The sequence below is a fragment of the Fusarium subglutinans genome (assembly GCF_013396075.1).
Source record: "Fusarium subglutinans strain NRRL 66333 chromosome Unknown NRRL66333_c0000030, whole genome shotgun sequence".
Classification (NCBI taxonomy): domain Eukaryota; kingdom Fungi; phylum Ascomycota; class Sordariomycetes; order Hypocreales; family Nectriaceae; genus Fusarium; species Fusarium subglutinans.
In genome coordinates, this window is record NW_023502093.1 from 239,979 (window position 1) to 261,093 (window position 21,115).

Sequence of the window (21,115 nt, forward strand, 5' to 3'; positions counted from 1 at the left end):
TAAAACAATTCGTGCAATTCCTCCGAGACTCGAAGTACCGAAATGATAGACACCCAGGACACCACATCACCCCGAAATCTCGCGGTGCAATCAGACTGCCGCTGTAGGGACGGATGGATGGCTTTCGATCCAGATTATCACCAAATTCACCTCCACTTACAGTACAGGGGCTGGTTAGTTTGCTGACGCAGCGACGCCACGAGACGCCACGCCAGCCATAGAGATCCCCCACATTTTGGGAAACAACGCCTGGCTGCCTGGTTGATGAAGTCTAACGAAGAGAAAGAAGGGAGGATGACGGACACCCGCCCTTCACCATTTGTTGTTTTCTATCTCTTCCATATTATGTTGTTTGACTAAGGTAGGGCAGGTCCGCCTACTAACTACCTACGCAGTAACTAAGGTGCTCAGACTCACACGAACCTTACACCAGCAAGAAACAAGGTCAGACAGACACAGACAGTGCAAGACAAGATAAAATCACACCGTGCTGCTGCAATAGAAGAGGCGTGTTTATCCATCTATTTGCTCTGGTTGCTGCACTGCACCCTTTCGGCTCCTTTGCCCTCCCACCTTTTCATCTTTTCTTGCGTTGCTGCTCTGTCATCGTACCAAATCTGCCATCAAATCTGTCTCCCTTCGCCCCTCCCCTGCCAATTTTCTCTCCCCCCTTCGCTCAGGCCAGGCAGGCATCGTCACGCCAGGCAAGCAGGCAGACTTTTCCATCCCCATAATTTTGCACGCCTCTGCATAACCCGCAACCACGCCTCCTCCTCCCCAAGTCCAGAGCTTCATTAATCACACCCCCAAAGATCCTGGGTCCCAGGGTTTGCTTCATACACACGCTCCGCAATCTGAACTACACTGCACCGCACACCACCGCGCTCCGCTCCGTATCAGCACCTCGTGCCCGGCGAAATCAACGTCACGGCAGCATCTCTCGTCACTCTCTGACCGTCACCGCCACCGGTCACCGTCACGGCCTTCGGCTTCGGCAACGGAGGCCACAACGACACCCACCGGGAGGAGCGTCAAGACGGATCGCGACATCCTCACCGAGAGCCTTGTGATAAACACGCAGCCGAGTCTTGACTCGACCAGGCTGAAGTTCCCAACTCACTCCACGTCACGTCACGTCGTCTTGCCTACTCACTCTGTCGCGATCGATAAACGATAGCAACACATCCGGCATACCCATTGACTTCACTGGTTCTCCAGACTCAATTGTTTCGCGTTCAAACATTCACGTTTACCAACCGGCTCTTCTGCCGGGCCTGACCAGGCGATATGTCGAGTCTGCGTCCAGGATCCAATAACCACACTGGCCTCAACTTTCCCCAGACCAGTCTTCGCCGCAACCCATATCCTCCAGTGCCTCATCCAGGCCAACAGAACAAGCAATCTCCGGCGCCTCATTCTGCGTCCCCTTACCAGACTCAGGCATATCAGCCTCAGCAGGCGCCAACTGGATATCCCCAGCATCTTTTCTCAAATCCTTCGCATGTCAACGGCAGTCTTTCCAATGGCTCCTCGCGTTCTTCCACTTCTCACATGCCCAGTGCGGTGCCGAACCCGCTTGATGTGTCTAATTCCCGAGGACTATCGCAGTCACGCTCTCAAATGATGTTTCCGACCCTGGGACAGGTTGTGCCAAACCAATTACACCACCCCCAGCAGCAACAACAGATGCATCCTCAGCACCTGACTCATCCTTCCCACTCCCTTGCCCAGCCTCGACAGACCCTTCATCAGCACCATGCTCAGCAGTCGCCTCAGCAGCGGCCTCAGTCTCAACAGGCTCAGCCAACCCCGAAGATTGGCCAGGTTCAGGTCAAGCCTCAGGCGCCTTCTCCTCCCTTGACCCAACAGTCGAGCCAGCAAACGCACCAGCAGCTTCAGCAACAGCTTCAGCAGCAACAGCAACAGCACCATTTGCAGCAACAGCAGCAATTACAGCAACAACAACAGCTTCAGCAGCAGCAGGCACAGCAGCAACAGCAACAACAGTTACAACAGCAGCAGCATCATCACCAACAGCAGCAACAGCCACAGCCGCAGCCGCAGCCACAGCCACAAGCGCACCAGCAAGTGCACCCACAGCAACAGCAACAGCAACATGCACAGCAACAACATCACCATCAGCAGCAGCATCAGCAGCAAGCGCAGATCCACTCTCAACAGCCACAGCAACAACAGCTTCGAACTCCCCAACAGGAGCAGCAGCAGCTTCAACACCCACAGCAGCATGAACCTCCAAGATCTCAAACACATCAGCAACCGGCGCCTCGACAACAGAAGCAGCAGAAGCAACGTGATCAACAGCGCGAACAGCAACGTGAGCAGCAGGCACAGCAACAACAAATCCAACAGCAGCAGCAGCAGCAGGCTCAACAAGCTCAACAGCAACAAAAGCAACAACCCCTTCCTGAAGAGCCAATTCAGCAGCAGCCGCAGCAGACTCAGCCGCAGCAGCAGAAGCAAGATGCCAATGGGAGTGAGTCGATGGATATTGACAATCAAGCAAATGGGGAGGAGAGTGGAGGCCTGGACATGAAAATGCTTGCTGATCCTAACTACATCCCAACTCAGCCTTTGGGCGAAATGATGTCCCCCCCGCCAGAAGGCGGAAGCTACCCTACTCTTGAGGCGGTTCAGAAGGCTGTTCTCAGATACTGCACCTCTGTCGGCTATGCTATTGTCATTGGTCGCTCAAAGAAGACAGTGCCTGGCCTGAAGAAGGTCCTCTTTGTTTGCGATCGTGCTGGCAAGCCGCCGAGTCGTGTGAGCCCCGAGTGTCGCAAACGCAAAACATCGTCCCGCAAGTGTGACTGCCCGTTCGGCTTTTTCGCTATCGAGCAGCGTACCCAGTGGACGATCCGATATCGCCCTGACCCTGCCCATCTTCAGCATAATCATGGCCCAAGCGAGAGCCCTTCCCACCACCCAGCTGCCCGGAAATTGGATAGCCGAATGGTAGCTGCGGTAAAACAGCTCAAGGAGAACGGTGAGTTGCTCAGACTAGAGGAACCGATTCCATACTAACTGCAATGAGCAGGCGCTGGCGTCTCGGAGACGCTGCAGATACTGCAGACCGAAAACCCGGATTGTCATCTTTTGCCACGCGATATATACAACGCTCGTGCAGCTATCAATCGCAACCCTCAGAAGGTTGCTACAGGACTGGCAGAGAACAGACCAGCTATCTACAGTAAACCTCACCAGTCTCCTGAAGATCGTATTCGCGCTGAGTTGAGGCGTGAAATCGCAAAAGCGCGCGAAGAAATGCAAGAAATGGAGGAAAAGAAGGACAAAGAAATCAGCGAGCTGAAGACGAAATTGGAAGAAAAAGAAGTCATCATAAGAAAATTCGAAGAGTTCATTGACATTTGTAACGAAAGGGTTATGTTTCAACGACAGCGGCTAGCAGGAAGCAACGGAAATGGGGCAAGTCAACCCCAAGTCTGATCTGACCCAATGGCGCATTGGTTGTTCGAGTGGTTAGTATGGAAAGAAGAAGCTGGGTTGTCCTCGATAAGTACAAAGGCGTTATGATCGGGAATGTTTGGTAACTGCTTACACTTATGAGACTGGTTTTGCGCAATGCTTATTCAAGTTGATCCTGGGCGGCAGGTTTGTTTTCTTTCTGGAGCATGGTTATCAAGATTATGACGTGGCTTTCGTTTTAGCACTCGAAATTTGTGTGGGTGACATACTTTCATGGCAAGAAACGGTGATGATTGGAATACATACTTGTTGAGCAATCCGACCTTGAAATGCGTCGATGAGTGATAGTTGCCAGTGGGCTCAATATAGATCCATGTACTGGTGTAGATTTATTAACCTCGTCCACCTGTTTTATAATTAGTGATATCGACAAAGCCGTTTCAACTGTCTAGGCTGTTGCCACAACTTAACTTACTTCTACGTAAGTCCGGTTTTAATACCAGAGACTTTGTGGCCTTGTGGCCTTGTGATTAAACTGATGGCAGTTGAGTTTATACCTCGTAGCGTAAGGTATTGACGTTAATCCTAAGATATCTTTTTTCATTACCTGGTAGTTGAAGGTATACTGCGCACCTATCTTTGCATAAAATCCCATACACTATAAATGTACTCCAGGTAGGCCTGGTAAGCAAGGAGAATTAGGAATGGATAGAACAGTAACTTATAGCCAGCTGGAGTGTAAATGCTTATGGGTTGTGTTTGAGTGTTTTGGTTCGTCTACGTCTTCCCTGCTCGCTCATACATGTCATTCATACATATTATTGGATGCCATCGATAGTAAGCACCAATTCGCAGTGGTAGATAGGTACCTAATTGCTGAAGGTTTTAATCTCATTTGCTTTGGAAACATGCAGCCCCTGGCCCGTGTCTTCAGTTTATGTCTGGCCTTTTCTTTTTAAGCGTTAGGGCCAATCAAGGCTCACAAGCATCTCCGGTTAGCTGCATATTGGCTGAATCCGCAGTGACTCCAGCGGGCCGTAACGGGCTACAGCGCGTTTATCTCCTATGAGAGCGACTGTTTTAGGTGGCCTGACGTCCAATGGCATTCTGACACATCCATTTCAGCCAATTGCCGATCATGCCCGAGCATTCACGACAGGGGTACCCCTGGATTTAGTCGCGTCTTGAACAGCCCGTAAATTCGGTAGAGCCAAAGCTCAAGTGTGAGGTGCCCTTATTGAATGAAAGTCAACAACTCCTGGATGAACTTCATTTTAAATCACCAAACCCCAACCTGTCGCTAAAGACTTCATAGCAGCTCTGCGACTTCATTTCCACGACTACCTACACATTCCTTGGTCTTTGAGCTCATCTCTTGATTTTGCTAAAGCTTTTTAATATCTGACTTGTCACCACCCACATTTGCGCCCAACCCGGAGCTTGCTCGACCGCCACATACAACCTTCTCGATTGCGTCCTTTACCCATAGCCCACTGACGATTCGGAAATGATCGCGCGCCATTAAAACGGTCATATACTCTCTTCTTCCGGCCCTCTTGTCACTATGGAGGTCACTTCACCCGCCGTGCCGAGCCCTGGGGCTTCCGCCAACGGCGTAACATCCTCCCCGACCTTCCCTACTATCGAACCGGAACGCGTTGTCGAACATCTCGCCTCCGTCTGTGAGGTCGCACTTGGAGCTACACGAGATGAACTCGGACAAGTGGGAAGCTTGCTGCATAAGTCCCGTTATAGCGAGACTATTTCACGATGCACACGCTTTGCGAGCGATACTCAGAATGTGCTTTACATCCAGAAAGATTTCGCAAATTCCTCTGCAGTTGAGCCTGGAGCCGACCCTTCTTGTTCGTTCATTTTGATTTTATGATACCCATGGCTTGCTAATGTGAAATAGCGCCCGTCTCTTATAACTACACCTTGTCGACCGAGATCTCATCGTCCCCGACCACTGTCGCCTCCCTTGTCCTCATCAAGTCTCCCCAGCCTATAGACCCAGCCCGACCCCTTACATCTCAAATATTTATTACTAATTTGCCTGGTCCTGCATCTCTCAACGCTGGAGTTGGAGAACAGGGCTCGGTACTCTCTCCTTGGGAGGTTCTTCATTCTCAGGTCCACCATGCCCTGGTACCCTACTTTGATGCCAATACTAAGAGCCAGCAACTGGCGAACGGATCAAGAGGTCGAGCTGATGTTGATGCAAAGACTGGAATTCCTGTAACGAAGAAACGATTGAACGATCTGGAACTGAGCTTGCTGCATCTCCAGCAGAACGTTGATATCCCTGAGATATCCCTTACCTTTCATTCTATCGTTCAGAATGTCCTCGATGACGCCGAGGCTCACAACAACCGGCCTTCCATCGATGGAATTCCACAGAACCTTCTCCAGGACAGTACCTTTCTCAACCGATTGCAAGCAAACGTCAACACCTGGATCAAGTCTATCCAAGGAATCACCAAGCTGACCAAGGACCCTTCATCAAATGCGAACCAGGAGTTCAGCACCGCGAGCCAGGAAGTCAATTTCTGGTTGTCCATGGAGTCAGCTCTGGAGGGCATCGAGGGCCAGCTCCGTAGTGAGGGTGTGCTCTTGACGCTGGAGATTCTCAAGCACGCCAAGCGTTTTCAGGCCACCGTCAGTTTCACGGCTGACACTGGTTTGAAGGAGGCGATGGATAAGGTGCAGAAGTACAACCAGCTTATGCGAGATTTCCCCCTCGACGAGTTGCTGTCTGCTACTTCTCTGCCGAAAGTAGGGGAAGCCATTCATCAGATCTTCAGCCATCTGAACAAGAAGCTGAGGATCTGCCCTTACCCTATCCGCAGGGCTCTTCCTCTTGTCGAGGCCATCTCTGCTGATCTCGATGATGTGCTCCATAGGTTGCTGACAGGAACTGAATTGGTTAATCTGGATTATCAGCAATTCAAGAACATCATGCAAACATGTGACCAGATTTTCCAAATTTGGGAAGAAAACGTCAAGGAGTTCACCAATGTAGCTCGTGAGGTGACCCGACGAAGAAACGAGAAATTCATTCCCATCAAGATTGTCAAGAAGCATTCCGAACTTGAGGCGAGAATCAAGTATGTCAGCACTTTCCGCGACAACCACGAACAGCTCCAGCGTACGATCGTCACCGTCCTCGGCCCTCAAGCAACTATTCCTGGCGTTGCCGAGGCCACTGAATTCAATGGCATCATTGTTGAAGAGATTGGTAACGTCGATGCTGTGGAGGAGGTTAAGCAGGCTTGGGAGGCTCTTCAGAATGTTGATCTACTGGACGTTACCGACCAGGGCAAGGAACGATGGGTACGAGCCGAGAATCTTTACAATGAGCGTACGACCCGGGTAGAGAATTCCATCATCCGCAGACTTCGAGAGCGACTGGCTACAGCAAAGACTGCCAACGAGATGTTCCGAGTATTCTCCAAATTCAACGCCCTTTTCGTGCGCCCAAAGATTCGTGGCGCCATTCAGGAATACCAGAACCAGCTTATGGACCACGTCAAGCAAGCGATCAACGGCCTCCATGAGCGGTTCAAGCAACAGTATGGTCATTCGGAAACTCACGCTATGGCTCAACTACGCGATCTCCCTCCTGTTTCGGGTGCTATCATCTGGGCTCGTCAAATTGAGTTCCAGCTTGATGGATACATGCGAAAGGTCGAAGCTGTTCTTGGTCCAGACTGGACTTTGCACGCCGAAGGTCACAAGCTTCAGGAGGAGAGTGAGCTATTCAAGCAGAAACTTGACACGAGCCGAATCTACGATGCCTGGCTCAATGACGTCGGACGACGCAAGATTTCAATTTCGGGACAGCTTTTCGATATTGCTCGTGTGAGATCCGCTGGTGGTATTCTCGAGCTTGCTGTGAATTTTGACCCGCAAGTCATCACCTTGTTCAAGGAGACTCGTAATCTTACTTGGCAATCGTACTCGGTCCCTCATGCTGTGACGACTGTATCCAAGGATGCGAAGCGAGTCTATCCCTATGCCGTTAGCCTCATGGAGAGCGTGAGAACCCTTTCACAGACTCTGCGTCAGATTTCTGCCATGGGAGAGGAGTCTGTCCTTCTCAATGGTTATCGAAATGATGTCTACAGGCTCATCGGGGAGGGTGTCCCGCTACGATGGGAATCCTTCATCAACTCGCATGAGTTATTCTACTCTGAAAATAGACAAACTCGCCCCTTGCTACCCGGTGGAACTGATTTCGGTCTGGCCAAGAATACTGAGAGCAAGCATGGCATGTTTATCCGAGGATTTGCAGCAGCTGTATCGGTTCTCCAGCAGAAGGCAGTCTCTTTGAACTTCATCCATACCACTGTTGAACAAGCCCTGAAGGAACTGAACACTTGCCCCTATGACGAAGCTGCGTTCCATAGCCGCCTGGATACTATTCAGTCGGCCGTGGATCAACTGAACCTGGAACAATATGTCAACCTGGACTTCTGGGTGCGAGAGCTAAATGCCAAGATTCAGTCTATCCTCCTGACGCGTCTTCAGAGTGCAGTTCACTCGTGGATCGCCGCATTTGAGGATGACACACCCGAAGAGGAAACTCGTCGAAAGACCAATACTGATGAGACCAAGTCCGAAACGCCCACAATGAAGCGTCTTGTTCTTGAAGTGGTCATGCGTAACCAAGTAATCTATCTTGACCCTCCTCTGGAGTTTGCGCGTGCGAGCTGGTTCCTTCACCTTCACGAGTGGCTTGGAATCGTCTGCAATCTCCGCAAGATCAAGGCCACCCGCTATCAGATGAGCCTCACTACTGCTGCTCACGATGAGGCCCGGTTTACCGACCTACCCACCGAATGCGCCGGACTTCTGCAGCGTGTTTACATTTCGGTTGAAAAGAAGCTTCAGGAGATTAGCGCGTATGTTGACAAATGGCTTCAGTTCCAGTCACTCTGGGACCTTCAATCTGAACAAGTTTACGATGCTCTCGGCGAGCCACTCCCTCGATGGCTGCAGCTTTTACAGGATCTCCGCAAAAACCGCTCAACGTTTGACACGCAAGAGGTCAGCCGGGAATTTGGACATCTCACTGTTGACTATGATCAAGTGCAGACCAAGGTCAACGCGAAGTATGACCAGTGGCAACATGAAATTCTGATGAAGTTCGCCAGCCGCCTTGGTAATCGCATGCGCGACATCAATGCAGAGATTGAGAAGGCGCGCAAGCATCTCGAGAGTCAAAGCTCCGACGCCTCGTCAACTGCACAGGCCGTGCAATTCATCACAGTCGTTCAGAGTTGCAAACGCAACGTGAAAACATGGGCGCCTGAGATTGATATGTTTCGCCAAGGACAATCCATGCTCGTAAGACAGCGATACCAGTTCCCCAATGACTGGCTTCATATTGAGCAGATAGACAGCCAGTGGGAGGCTTTGAAGGAGATTCTCGAGAAGAAGTCAAGAATCGTTCAAGAGCAAAGCGATGCTTTAAGAGCCAAGATCACTGCTGAGGATAAGTTGGTTAATGAACGAATTGCCGAGATTGCCGCCCAATGGAATGAAGAAAAGCCAGTGTCTGGCACCATTCAACCCGACATTGCTTCCGCTACCTTGTCATCTTTCGAGGCACGCATCTCGAAGTTGCAGGACGATGCCCAAATGGTTGTCAAGGCTAAAGAAGCCCTGGATATCCCCGCTAGCATGGATACTTCTCTTGAGTCTACTCTAGAGGAGGTACGAGATTTCCAGTCTGTTTGGTCAAACCTGTCTACTATATGGGCGAGTCTCAATGAAACACGCGATATCCTCTGGACTGCTGTTCAACCACGAAAGATCCGGTCCAAGGTTGATGATCTCATCAAGAGTACCAAGGACATGCCCAGCAGGATGCGCCAGTATGCCGCTTTCGAGCATGTGCAGGGCATTCTGCGTGGCTTCCTCAAGGTCAACCCCATCCTGTCCGACCTGAAGTCTGACGCTATCCGTGAGCGTCACTGGGTTAAGATCTATAAGCAGATTAAGCCCCAGAAACGATTTTCTCCTAGTTCCATGACTCTTGGTGACGTTTGGGATCTCAACCTGATTGCCACCGAAGTCATCGTCAAAGACATTATTGCCCAAGCCCAGGGTGAGATGGCCCTCGAAGAATTCCTCAAGCAAGTTCGCGAGACTTGGCAAAACTACGCATTAGAGATGGTCAGCTATCAAAACAAGATCCGTCTCATTCGTGGCTGGGACGATCTTTTTGCCAAGTGCAGTGAAAACCTTAACTCACTTCAGGCGATGAAACACTCCCCCTACTACAAAGAGTTTGAGGAAGAAGCTGTGTCTTGGGAAGACAAGCTCAACCGTGTTCATGTGCTCTTTGATGTCTGGATTGATGTCCAGCGTCAGTGGGTTTACCTCGAGGGTGTCTTCACTGGCAACGCTGATATCAAGCACCTCCTCCCTATTGAGTCTGGACGCTTCCAGAATATCAACAGCGAGTTCCTGGCTGTTATGAAGAAAGCCAACAAGTCACCATACGTATTGGAAGTTCTGAACATTCCCAACGTGCAAAAGTCATTGGAACGGCTTGCTGAAATGCTTAACAAGATCCAGAAGGCTCTTGGTGAGTATCTGGAGAAGGAACGTGTTTCATTCCCGCGATTCTACTTCGTGGGTGACGAAGACTTGCTCGAGATGATTGGTAACAGTAACGACACGTTACGCATTGCCAAGCATTTCAAGAAAATGTTTGCTGGCCTCTCAGGGCTCGTCATGGACGATGAGACTGTTATATCTGGCTTCACTTCCAAAGAAGGTGAGGTGGTTCGACTGAAGAAGGATATTTCTTTGGCGAAAACCCCCAAGATCAACGACTGGCTAGCCCTTTTGGAGGGTGGCATGAAGTCAACCCTTGCCGAGCTCCTCGCCGAGGCTGTCGATCATTACACCCCTATCTTCGAATCAGAGAAGATTGATCGTGATGCATTAAATGCCTTCATGGATGCCTATCCCAGTCAGATTGTAGTTCTAGCCACGCAAGTTGCCTGGACCACAGCCGTCGAACAATCCCTTTCTGATGGCGGCAGCAATTTAAAGATGCTGTTTGATCGGGAGGTCGAAGTTCTCCGTGTGCTCGCGGACACCGTCCTTGGCGAACTCGAAGTTATCCTGAGAAAGAAATGTGAACAGCTGATTACAGAATGTGTCCACCAGCGTGATACAATCGAGAAGCTTATCAACGCCAATGCTAATTCCACCAGCCATTACCTCTGGCAGCTACAAATGAGATACATCTATAATCCTGATGGGGAGTTCCTCGACCGTCTTTACATCAAGATGGCAAATGCCAAACTCAACTATGGTTTCGAATATCTGGGAGTTCCGGAACGTCTTGTTCGCACCCCGCTGACTGATCGTTGTTTCCTTACTCTTACTCAAGCTTTGTGCCAACGTCTTGGTGGTTCTCCTTATGGACCCGCTGGTACAGGTAAGACAGAGTCAGTCAAGGCTCTTGGTGTCCAGCTGGGTAGATTCACCCTTGTCTTCTGCTGTGACGACACTTTCGATTTCCAAGCTATGGGTCGCATTTTCCTTGGTATTTGCCAGGTTGGTGCTTGGGGCTGCTTCGACGAGTTCAATCGTCTGGAAGAACGAATCCTCTCGGCCGTCTCTCAACAGATTCAAAACATTCAGCTGGGCCTGAAGCAAGGAGCTGAAGATAGCCAATCGCAAATTGAGTTGGTCGGCCGCCAGCTCCATGTCAACGAAAACACAGGCATCTTTATCACCATGAACCCTGGCTATGCTGGTCGTTCCAATCTGCCCGACAACTTGAAGAAGCTTTTCCGAAGCGTCGCCATGTCCAAGCCAGATAAGGAGCTCATCGCTGAAGTTATGCTTTACTCCCAAGGCTTTAACCAAGCCAAGCAATTATCCAAACACACGGTTCCCTTCTTTGACCAGTGTTCTGGCAAGTTGTCCAAGCAAGCGCATTACGATTTCGGCCTGCGTGCGCTGAAGAGTGTTCTTGTCAGTTCAGGTGGTCTAAAACGTGCCCGTCTGGGTGAGGGCAGTCTTGGAGCCGAAGAGGTCGTCGAACCCGAAATTCTTGTGCAAAGTATCCGAGAAACCATTGCACCTAAGCTGATCAAGTCCGATGTTGATATCATGATGACTATCGAAGCCGATTGCTTCCCTGGTGTGCAGTACGTTCCAGCCAACCTTGTGGAATTGGAAGATGCCATCCGAACGCTCGCTGCCGAACGCCATCTTGTAGTCAACGAGCTTTGGATGACAAAGGTTCTCCAGCTGTACCAGATTCAGAAGATCCACCACGGTGTGATGATGGTCGGCAACTCTGGCTCCGGAAAATCAGCAGCCTGGAGACTGCTGCTTGATGCACTTCAGAAGGTCGAGGGCGTTGAGGGCGTTTCCCATGTCATCGACTCCAAGGTCATGTCCAAGGAGGCTCTGTACGGAAATCTCGACTCTACCACTCGTGAGTGGACCGATGGTCTGTTCACTAGCATCCTCCGAAAGATCGTCGACAACCTCCGCGGTGAAGATTCCAAGCGACACTGGATTGTCTTTGATGGTGATGTTGATCCTGAGTGGGTTGAAAATTTGAACAGTGTTCTTGATGACAACAAGCTTCTCACGCTTCCCAACGGAGAGCGCCTCAATCTGCCCTCCAACGTCCGAATCATGTTTGAAGTCGAGACGCTCAAATATGCAACCCTGGCTACAGTCAGTCGTTGCGGTATGGTCTGGTTTAGTGAGGACACTGTGTCACCCAACATGATGGTTGAAAACTATCTGTCCACTCTTAGCAGCGTCCCCTTCGAGGACTTGGATGAAGATAGCGTTGCCACCGGTCAGAACCCTGCCAAGACTCTGTCTGTGCAGAGCGAGTTCGCTGCCTTGCTTCGTATTTATCTTACCGAGGAGGATCTCATGCTCCAGGCCCTGAAGCGAGCCGAGGCCTACAACCACATCATGGAGTTTACAGTCGCACGCGTGTTGACTACTCTCTTCTCACTGCTCAATAAAGCAGTCCGTGATGCAATTGAATACAATGGCCAGCATTCCGACTTCCCTCTCGAGTCTGAACAAATCGAAGCGTTTATCTCAAAGAAGCTTCTCTTGGCACTTGTTTGGGCCCTCACGGGTGATTGCCCCCTAAATGACAGAAAGGCCTTCGGCGACGAGCTTTGTGCTTTGGCAAACTTTGGCTCGCCTCCTCTTGATGGCACAAGCTCGCTCATCGACTTCGATGTTACTTTACCTAAATCTGAATGGGCGCCATGGCAAAACCAGGTTCCTTCTGTGGAAGTCAACACTCATTCTATTACCCAGACCGATGTGGTCATTCCTACTCTGGATACTGTTCGCCACGAAGATGTTCTGTACTCGTGGCTTGCCGAGCACAAGCCCCTACTCCTCTGCGGTCCTCCTGGTTCTGGTAAGACAATGACTTTATTCAGTGCACTTCGGAAGCTGCCAAACATGGAGGTCGTTGGCCTAAACTTCTCAAGTGCAACCACACCTGATCTGCTCATCAAAACTTTTGAGCAATACTGCGAGTACAAGAAGACATTGAACGGTGTGATGCTATCCCCGACCCAAATCGGCCGATGGCTTGTTGTTTTCTGTGATGAGATCAACTTGCCCGCACCAGACAAATACGGAACTCAACGCGCCATATCCTTCCTGCGTCAAATGGTCGAGCACAATGGTTTCTGGCGAACGTCCGATAAGTCCTGGGTTACACTTGACCGCATTCAATTTGTTGGTGCCTGCAATCCTCCTACCGATGCTGGACGTACCCCTATGGGTGCACGATTCCTCCGACACGCACCTCTGATCATGGTCGACTATCCTGGTGAACTGTCCCTCAACCAAATCTACGGCACTTTCAATTCCGCTGTTCTCAAGATCGTCCCGTCTCTCAGGGGATACTCCGAGGCTCTTACTCATGCCATGGTTCGCTTCTATCTCGAATCTCAACAGAGGTTCACGCCAAAGATTCAACCCCACTATGTATACAGTCCCCGTGAGCTAACGCGATGGGTTCGTGGCGTTTATGAAGCTATCCGACCTCTGGAGGCCTTATCTATTGAAGGTCTAATCCGAATCTGGGCTCACGAAGCTCTTCGTTTGTTCCAGGATCGTCTGGTCGCTGAAGACGAGCGTCAGTGGACTGACGAAAGCGTGCGCCGTATTGCACTTGAATACTTTCCCAACATCGACGAGGAGAAGGCCCTGGGAGGGCCTATTCTGTTCTCAAACTGGTTGTCCAAGAACTACGTTCCGGTTGACCGTGAACAGCTAAGAGATTTTGTCAAGGCGAGATTGAAGACCTTTTGCGAAGAGGAGGTAGATGTTCCTCTAATTCTGTTCAACGACGTCTTGGAGCATGTGTTGCGCATTGACCGTGTGTTCCGACAGCCCCAAGGTCATCTTATCTTGATTGGTGTGAGTGGTAGTGGCAAAACCACCTTGTCTCGTTTCGTGGCCTGGATGAACGGCCTTAAAGTCTTCCAGATCAAGGTCCATGGCAAGTATTCTGCTGAGGACTTTGATGATGATCTTCGCGACGTTCTTCGTCGTTGTGGCTGCAAGGGCGAGAAGATTTGCTTCATCATGGATGAGTCAAACGTTTTGGATTCAGGATTTCTTGAAAGAATGAACACTCTCCTCGCCAACGCTGAAGTGCCTGGTCTTTTTGAGGGAGACGAATACGCTGCTCTTATGACAGCATGCAAGGAGGGTGCTCAGCGACAAAACCTGCACCTTGACTCCCCAGAAGAGTTGTATAAGTGGTTTACCCAGCAAATTGTGAAGAACCTACATGTCGTCTTCACCATGAACCCACCTGAGGACGGCCTGTCTTCGAAGGCTGCCACCAGTCCTGCCTTGTTCAACCGTTGTGTTCTCAATTGGTTCGGTGACTGGTCTGACCAAGCCCTGTTCCAGGTCGGCCATGAGCTCACCCAGTCTATTGACCTAGACCGAAGCAATTTCGAATGCCCTGATACAGTTCCTGTAGCCTATCGTGGCCTGCAGCTGCCTCCATCCCACCGCGAGACGGTTGTCAACTCCATGGTTTACATTCATTACTCTTTGCAGCGGTACAATGAAAAGCTCTTCAAGCAACAGGGCAAGGTCACTTTCCTGACCCCTCGTCACTTCCTCGATTTCGTTGCCCAGTACGTTAAGCTTTACAACGAGAAACGGGAAGACCTCGAGGAACAGCAACGCCACTTGAATGTTGGCCTAGAGAAGCTCAGAGACACTGTCGACAAGGTTCGAGATCTTAGAGTGAGCCTGGCAGAGAAGAAGAAACAACTAGAGCAGAAGGATGCTGAGGCCAATGAGAAGCTGCAACGAATGGTGGCCGACCAGCGACTGGCGGAGCAAGAAAAGACCGCATCGCTTGAGATCCAGGCTGCTTTGGATAAGCAAGAAGTCGAGGTTGCGTCGCGGAAGAAGGTTGTACTGGAGGATCTGGCTAAGGCAGAACCTGCGGTCGAGGAAGCAAAGGCTAGCGTCAGTAACATCAAGCGTCAACACTTGACTGAAGTCAGGTCCATGGGCAATCCACCTCAAGGTGTGCGGCTTGCTATGGACGCCGTTTGTACGCTTCTTGGACACAGGATCAATGACTGGAAGGCCGTACAGGGCATCGTACGAAAGGATGATTTCATCGCCAGCATTCTCATGTTCGACAACGCCAAGCAGATGACCAAGGCTCTCAGAAACAAGATGCGTAACGATTTCCTGTCCAACCCTGAATTCACATTCGAGAAGGTCAACCGCGCCTCGAAGGCCTGCGGACCCCTCGTTCAATGGGTTAGCGCTCAAGTCAACTACTTCGACATTCTTGATCGTGTTGGCCCTCTCAAGCTCGAGGTCGAGGAATTGGAGGACAAAGCTCTGAACACCAAGGCAGACGCCAAGGCTGTGCAGAACAAGATTGCAGACCTGGAGTCTAGCATCAACAGGTACAAGACGGAATATGCTGCGCTGATTAGCGAGACACAATCCATCAAAGCCGAGATGTCCAAGGTCCAGTTCAAGGTCGATCGCAGTGTCAGGCTTCTCGACAGCTTGTCTTCGGAACGAGTTCGCTGGGAAGAGGGCAGCAAGTCTTTCGAGATCCAAATCAGCACATTGGTCGGAGATGTCCTTGTTGCTGCTGCTTTCTTGGCTTACAGCGGTCTCTATGACCAAACGTTCCGAAAACTGATGATGGATGATTGGTTCCACCAGCTTCACCTCTCTGGCATACATTACAAATCTCCCAATCCTGTCACGGAATACTTGTCGACTGCAGATGAACGTCTGGGTTGGCAAGAGAACACCCTTCCCGTCGATGACTTATGCACAGAGAATGCCATTATTCTCAAGCGCTTCAACCGTTATCCTCTCATCATTGACCCCTCAGGACGAGTCACAGAGTTCCTGCAGAGAGAGTGCAAAGATCGACGCCTGACAGTAACCAGTTTCTTGGATGATACGTTTACCAAGCAACTCGAGAGTTCTCTTCGGTTCGGAAACCCCATCCTCATCCAGGATGCGGAGCATTTGGACCCCATTCTCAACCACGTCCTCAACAAAGAATACCAGAAGACAGGTGGCCGTGTCCTCATTCAACTAGGCAAGCAGGAGATCGACTTTTCGCCTGCCTTCAAGATCTATCTGTCTACTCGTGACCCATCAGCTACTTTCGCTCCTGATATTTGCAGTCGAACCACTTTTGTTAACTTTACTGTCACACAGAGCAGTTTGCAGACACAGTCCCTTAACGATGTACTGAAGTCTGAGCGTCCTGATGTTGATGAACGGCGTTCCAACCTCATCAAGCTTCAGGGAGAGTTTAAGGTCCATTTGCGACAGCTGGAGAAACGACTGCTCCAGGCCCTCAATGAGTCTCGTGGCAACATTCTCGATGATGACAACGTCATTGAAACTCTAGAGACTCTCAAAACTGAGGCTGCAGAAATTTCTGGCAAGATGAGCAGCACCGAAGGTGTCATGGCTGAAGTCGAGGAGATTACACAACAGTACAGTATCGTCGCCCGATCCTGTAGTGCCGTCTTTGCTGTTCTTGAACAACTCCATTACCTCAACCATTTCTACCAATTCTCGCTCCAGTACTTTCTTGACATTTTCCAGTCGGTACTCCACGGAAACAAAAATTTGGCTGGCCAGACTGACCACAATATCCGGCGTGATGTTATTGTCAAGGATCTTTTCATCAACACGTTTAAGCGAACGGCTCTGGGTCTGCTCCAGAAGGATCGGGTGACTCTTGGAATGCTCCTCGCACAGGCCTCGCCCTACAAGATGGACAAGTCTTTGATTGACGTCATCCTCGATACCCGTGTTGAAGGTAATGACCTGTCTTCAGACCCCGATGAGAGAGATCCGGCCTTCACCCAGGCTAAGAAGATCGGTGTTCTCAAGGAAAAGCTGGACGCCGTCTCTGCTGAGGATTGGGACAAGTTCTTTACCGAGGAGTTAGCCGAGAACGCTGTGCCACAGATCTGGGATGACAAGACCGAGGCCATGAATCGAGCACTCCTGTCTCTTCTGCTCGTAAAGCTTTTCAGGATGGACCGGTTTGTTCCTGTTGCTGAACGTTTCGTCAACGAGGTTTTTGGCTCGGGCATCTTCGATGTCGTCGAAGACCTCAAAGAGACTGTTACTCAAGTGTCAGCTACACTGCCAATCTCTTTGGTGTCGAGCCCCGGTTTCGATGCCAGCTACAAGGTGGATAATTTGGTAGAGAGAATGCGTGTCAAGTGCACAAACATTGCCATGGGTTCCAACGAAGGTCTGGCCAGCGCAGACAAAGCAATCAGCAACGCGGCTCAAACGGGCTCATGGGTCTTGGTCAAGAACGTTCACTTGGCCCCTACCTGGCTACAGAGTCTGGAGAAGCGCATGGGGTCACTCAACCCTCACTCAGACTTCCGTCTGTTCCTGTCCATGGAGTCAAGCCTGAAGATTCCAGTCAACTTGCTCCGGGCTTCTCGTGTACTCATGTACGAGCAACCCGCTGGTGTTAGGGCCAACATGAAGGATTCTATGTCTTCCCTGTCCACAAGGGCTACCAAGAGCCCTGTCGAGAGAACCCGTCTTTACATGCTTCTATCGTTCTTACATGCGGTGGTGCAAGAAAGATTGCGATACGCACCCAATCTGGGTTGGAGGGGATTCTGGGAGTTTAACGATAGTGATGTGAGTAACCCTGGATTCAAGCACAATCATAATAGTAGCTAACCCATTGCAGTATGAATGTTCTGCTTTCATCGTTGATACTTGGATTGACGGCGTGGCTGGTAACCGGACCAATATTGCTCCCCAGAACATTCCTTGGGAGATGCTCCGCTACATGGTGACTGAGACTTACGGTGGCAAGATCGATGACGAAGGGGACTTTAGACTGCTCTCTCAACTCGTCACATCGTTCTTGACTCCTGCCGCCTACGAGGTTGACCACAAACTTGTTGATGGGCCGGACGGCGGCCTTGTTGTGCCCTCCGGCACCAATCTACAGGACTTCAATGCTTGGATTCACCGGTTACCCGAGCGCGAGCCGCCTACTTACCTTGGCCTTCCTGCCAATGCCGAGAAACTTCTTCTTGGTGATCTTGGTCGAAGTTTGATTGGGAACGTGCGCAAGGTCACTGAACTACTTGATGAAGGCGAGCAGTTGGTGACGGAAGTGTAGGATTGGACACATCATGATGTGCCAAGAGTACATGAGATATAGACTTGATGTTGACGGGAAGCTTTGTATAATTGCTACTCCATTTATGTCTGGCCTGCAAAGGACGCAATGTTCCTTTGATTTTTCTATTTGTTTTATTAGATGTAGCATCAAGCATGGCGTGCGGGTGAGGAAGTTGTCGGTACTGAAAGATTACTGTTGATTATACCCCTACATCACATAGACTGGGTTTATTGTCTGTCTTGTTCTATTTGATTATACTGCCTACACCATTGATTGACTCATTGCACTGCGGCCTCAAAATGGAACATGTCATGAGTCGTAAATTGAATCTTGAGCCAAGAAGAAACAAAGTCAAGTAAAGAAGGGGATTCTAGAGACTCTAGTCTAAGCTATGCAAAAAGATGACCATCAATAGTAGTCCATTTGAGAGTTGATGTCAAAGTCAGGAAATCCGTGCTGAGGAAAACTGTAAAAGTCTACCCCGCCAACACTGGTAGATTGAGTCCCTGCTGGATGTGGCAACTCGACTCTGAGCATCTTGGAAACATACTTGCGCAGCTCATCCTGGACAGCAGCTTCGAAAGATCTCTCGGCATCACCCGGGTTGGCCAGTTCGTTCATCCAAGTAAACCTCTCGAGAAAGTCTATCCACAATTGCGACTCGTCAACTTGGAGTAGGTTGTCTGCGCCATCAGCAGCCTGAATGAGTAGATCGGTATCAGAGATGACGCGATCAGCTTCAGTTGCTGTTGCCTCAGCACGAATCATCCATGACAATGTTATGAGAAGTTCTGATGGAGGGATGCCAAAGGCTGACTCGCACTGGGTATACCACATAGGGGCACAATTCGCCCGTACCAAATGCGTCATTACTCCCCAGAGAGTGCAAAAGACACGGATATTGTACCACCAACAACGCATATCAGTACTTGGCTGTACTGGGGCATCTTGTAGAGCCACGGGGTGGTTGAGTCGGAGCTGTTCCTTGCACCACCTAAGACAGAGACTGAGGGGAGATGGACAGTCGTTGCGTAGAGCGTTCATAAAAGGTTGTGTCGTGATGAATTCGTTCAGGAGATGCTCGGTCATAAAGTTCGGGGGGTTGGAATCGTCAAAACAATCATCATATATCTCGAGGGCATAATCGAGAAAGAAGTAGGCTACGAGATCGATAGATGAGTACTTGTGTGATACCTCTCCAAGTGATCCATCGCTGCCAACCAGCTGCTCGACATTACGACTGATTTGTTTGACAAATGCCGACTTGTCCGAATCTTCTTGGTGGCTTCCCACATACGCTTTGAGCATCGATAGGACAAATGGAGAGTCTGAAACTCGAGCCGTTGGTGTCCCGGTCCATTCCCTTGCAAGAATCGCCCTGGCGCTACGAGCATTGTCTGGTTTACCAGCGACACGGGCACAACAAATGGCAAGGAACTCACGAGTCTCAGGAACAGACTGGCTCCTATTCGATAAGACATCGTAGAGATTCGCGTATAAGGCGAATGCGTTTGTGTCATCGAGCATGGCGGCACAAAAGTCAGCAGCCAGTTTGTTCGCTTCCTCAGATGACCCAGTTGCCCAAGGATATGGCACGACAACCTTTGCGGCTCTGTGGCTATCCAGCGACTCGTCATACTCCATGTTTTCAGGCCCGACGGCGTCCATTGGAGTGTCTGGGCCGCAGCGGTCAGGCAAGGGGTATTGGTTGAAGGAGGGAGCTTCTGGGTCGAAGTCGGCCCCAATATCACGATAGTCCATCGAGTCGTTAATGCCACTAGGTGATAGAGAATTATGAGAAGGCTTTTTCTCACTTGCGTTATACTTTTTAATGCCCCATTTCTCGAAACGATAGCCATACTGTCGCTTGCTTTTGGTGAAAGGGTTAGTCAAACATCAAGGATTCTGGGTATCGTACTTGATAGGTGAGATACCTTTGAACAATACCGTACTTCTTCTCCATGACATTCATGACGACACTCAGGGTGTACTTCTTGTAAAGGTTGCAAAGGAAAGGCTTAAACTTTTCCCAAGTCTCGTCGTTCATGCGTGTTGTCGGTTTGGGTAGCCTCTCGTCAGTCCCCCGTGAAAACGATCGTTCTCTAAACTCCATGGTTCTTGTTCTTGTTCTTGCTCTGTCTTTTACGAGTCACGCATAGGTAAGTCAAGAGGCTGTTGAGTGCTGAGTGAAATTGGGAATCGCCCGCAAATGGCGACTGGGCTGTTGGTCGCTTTTAAGGACAGCATTTTGCACTTTTGCTGGCTCTTGGCGGTATGTGACTGTAATTCTAGATTGCCTTGGGGAGCGCCTCATTTATAAAAGACGTAGAATGCCGGTGCCTTGCGTATCATTTTCAGGCTCAAGTGGGTGGGTTGATTGTATGTAATTTGCTCGGATTGTAATTTCAGCAACACGATATGCCTGTCTGATTGGCCATGGTTATGGCTGTGCATGCGTCAAACTGGCGAACCAACTTTGGCGGATGATCTCGGGGGCTTTTCTCAACACGCAAGGCTCATATGACAAGCATAGTCTCCTGCAGCACAGCCTCGACTAGACTAGGCCTCTTTCTCTTTCTATTTCTCTCTTCTCGAAGGAAGATGGAAATTCCAAACCTCACACGTGAGTTGATGTGCTAAGTAAGATGTGCTGTAGCCCAACGGCACCCAACTCGGCACCCAATACCCAACAGCCGTTTTTTGAGGCCTGCCCTGGCATATTAGACCGGATTCGAATACGTGGTTCTTAATTGTGACCTGTAGTTGGTCAATATTGGCGTGATGATATGGCCCCAACCTGGTCATGATGTTGCAAAATGCGCGTGAGCTTTGGGCGAGCGCTCATTTGCATGAACTGCCGACTTTTATCGACATGACAATCCCGAAGCCCGCAGCCCTTTAAGACTTTTGAGTGCCCTCCCAATCTCAAAACCGATCAACATTTCGTCTTCAGCTGTG

At 50.1% G+C, this 21,115-nt stretch overlaps 3 protein-coding genes across 3 annotated transcripts; 2 read left to right on the forward strand and 1 right to left on the reverse strand.

Annotated features, from left to right (window-relative positions):
* Nucleotides 1-1,287: 1,287 nt before the first annotated feature.
* Nucleotides 1,288-3,465, forward strand: FSUBG_3566 (uncharacterized protein; the record flags this gene model as incomplete). The annotated part of the gene is made up of 2 exons (XM_036681460.1): nucleotides 1,288-3,004; nucleotides 3,056-3,465. 2 exons carry the CDS (start codon nucleotides 1,288-1,290, stop codon nucleotides 3,463-3,465), a joined length of 2,127 nt encoding a protein of 708 aa, XP_036540930.1.
* Nucleotides 3,466-5,008: 1,543 nt separating this feature from the next.
* Nucleotides 5,009-18,154, forward strand: FSUBG_3567 (dynein heavy chain cytoplasmic; the record flags this gene model as incomplete). Its single annotated transcript, XM_036681461.1, has 3 exons — nucleotides 5,009-5,309; nucleotides 5,360-17,661; nucleotides 17,714-18,154. The coding sequence occupies 3 exons, from the start codon at nucleotides 5,009-5,011 to the stop codon at nucleotides 18,152-18,154; spliced, it is 13,044 nt and encodes a 4,347-aa protein (XP_036540931.1).
* A 411-nt stretch (nucleotides 18,155-18,565) lies between these two features.
* On the reverse strand, nucleotides 18,566-20,270 carry FSUBG_3568 (uncharacterized protein; the record flags this gene model as incomplete). Its single annotated transcript, XM_036681462.1, has 2 exons — nucleotides 18,566-20,027; nucleotides 20,092-20,270. The coding sequence occupies 2 exons, from the start codon at nucleotides 20,268-20,270 to the stop codon at nucleotides 18,566-18,568; spliced, it is 1,641 nt and encodes a 546-aa protein (XP_036540932.1).
* Between the last annotated feature and the right edge of the window lie 845 nt (nucleotides 20,271-21,115).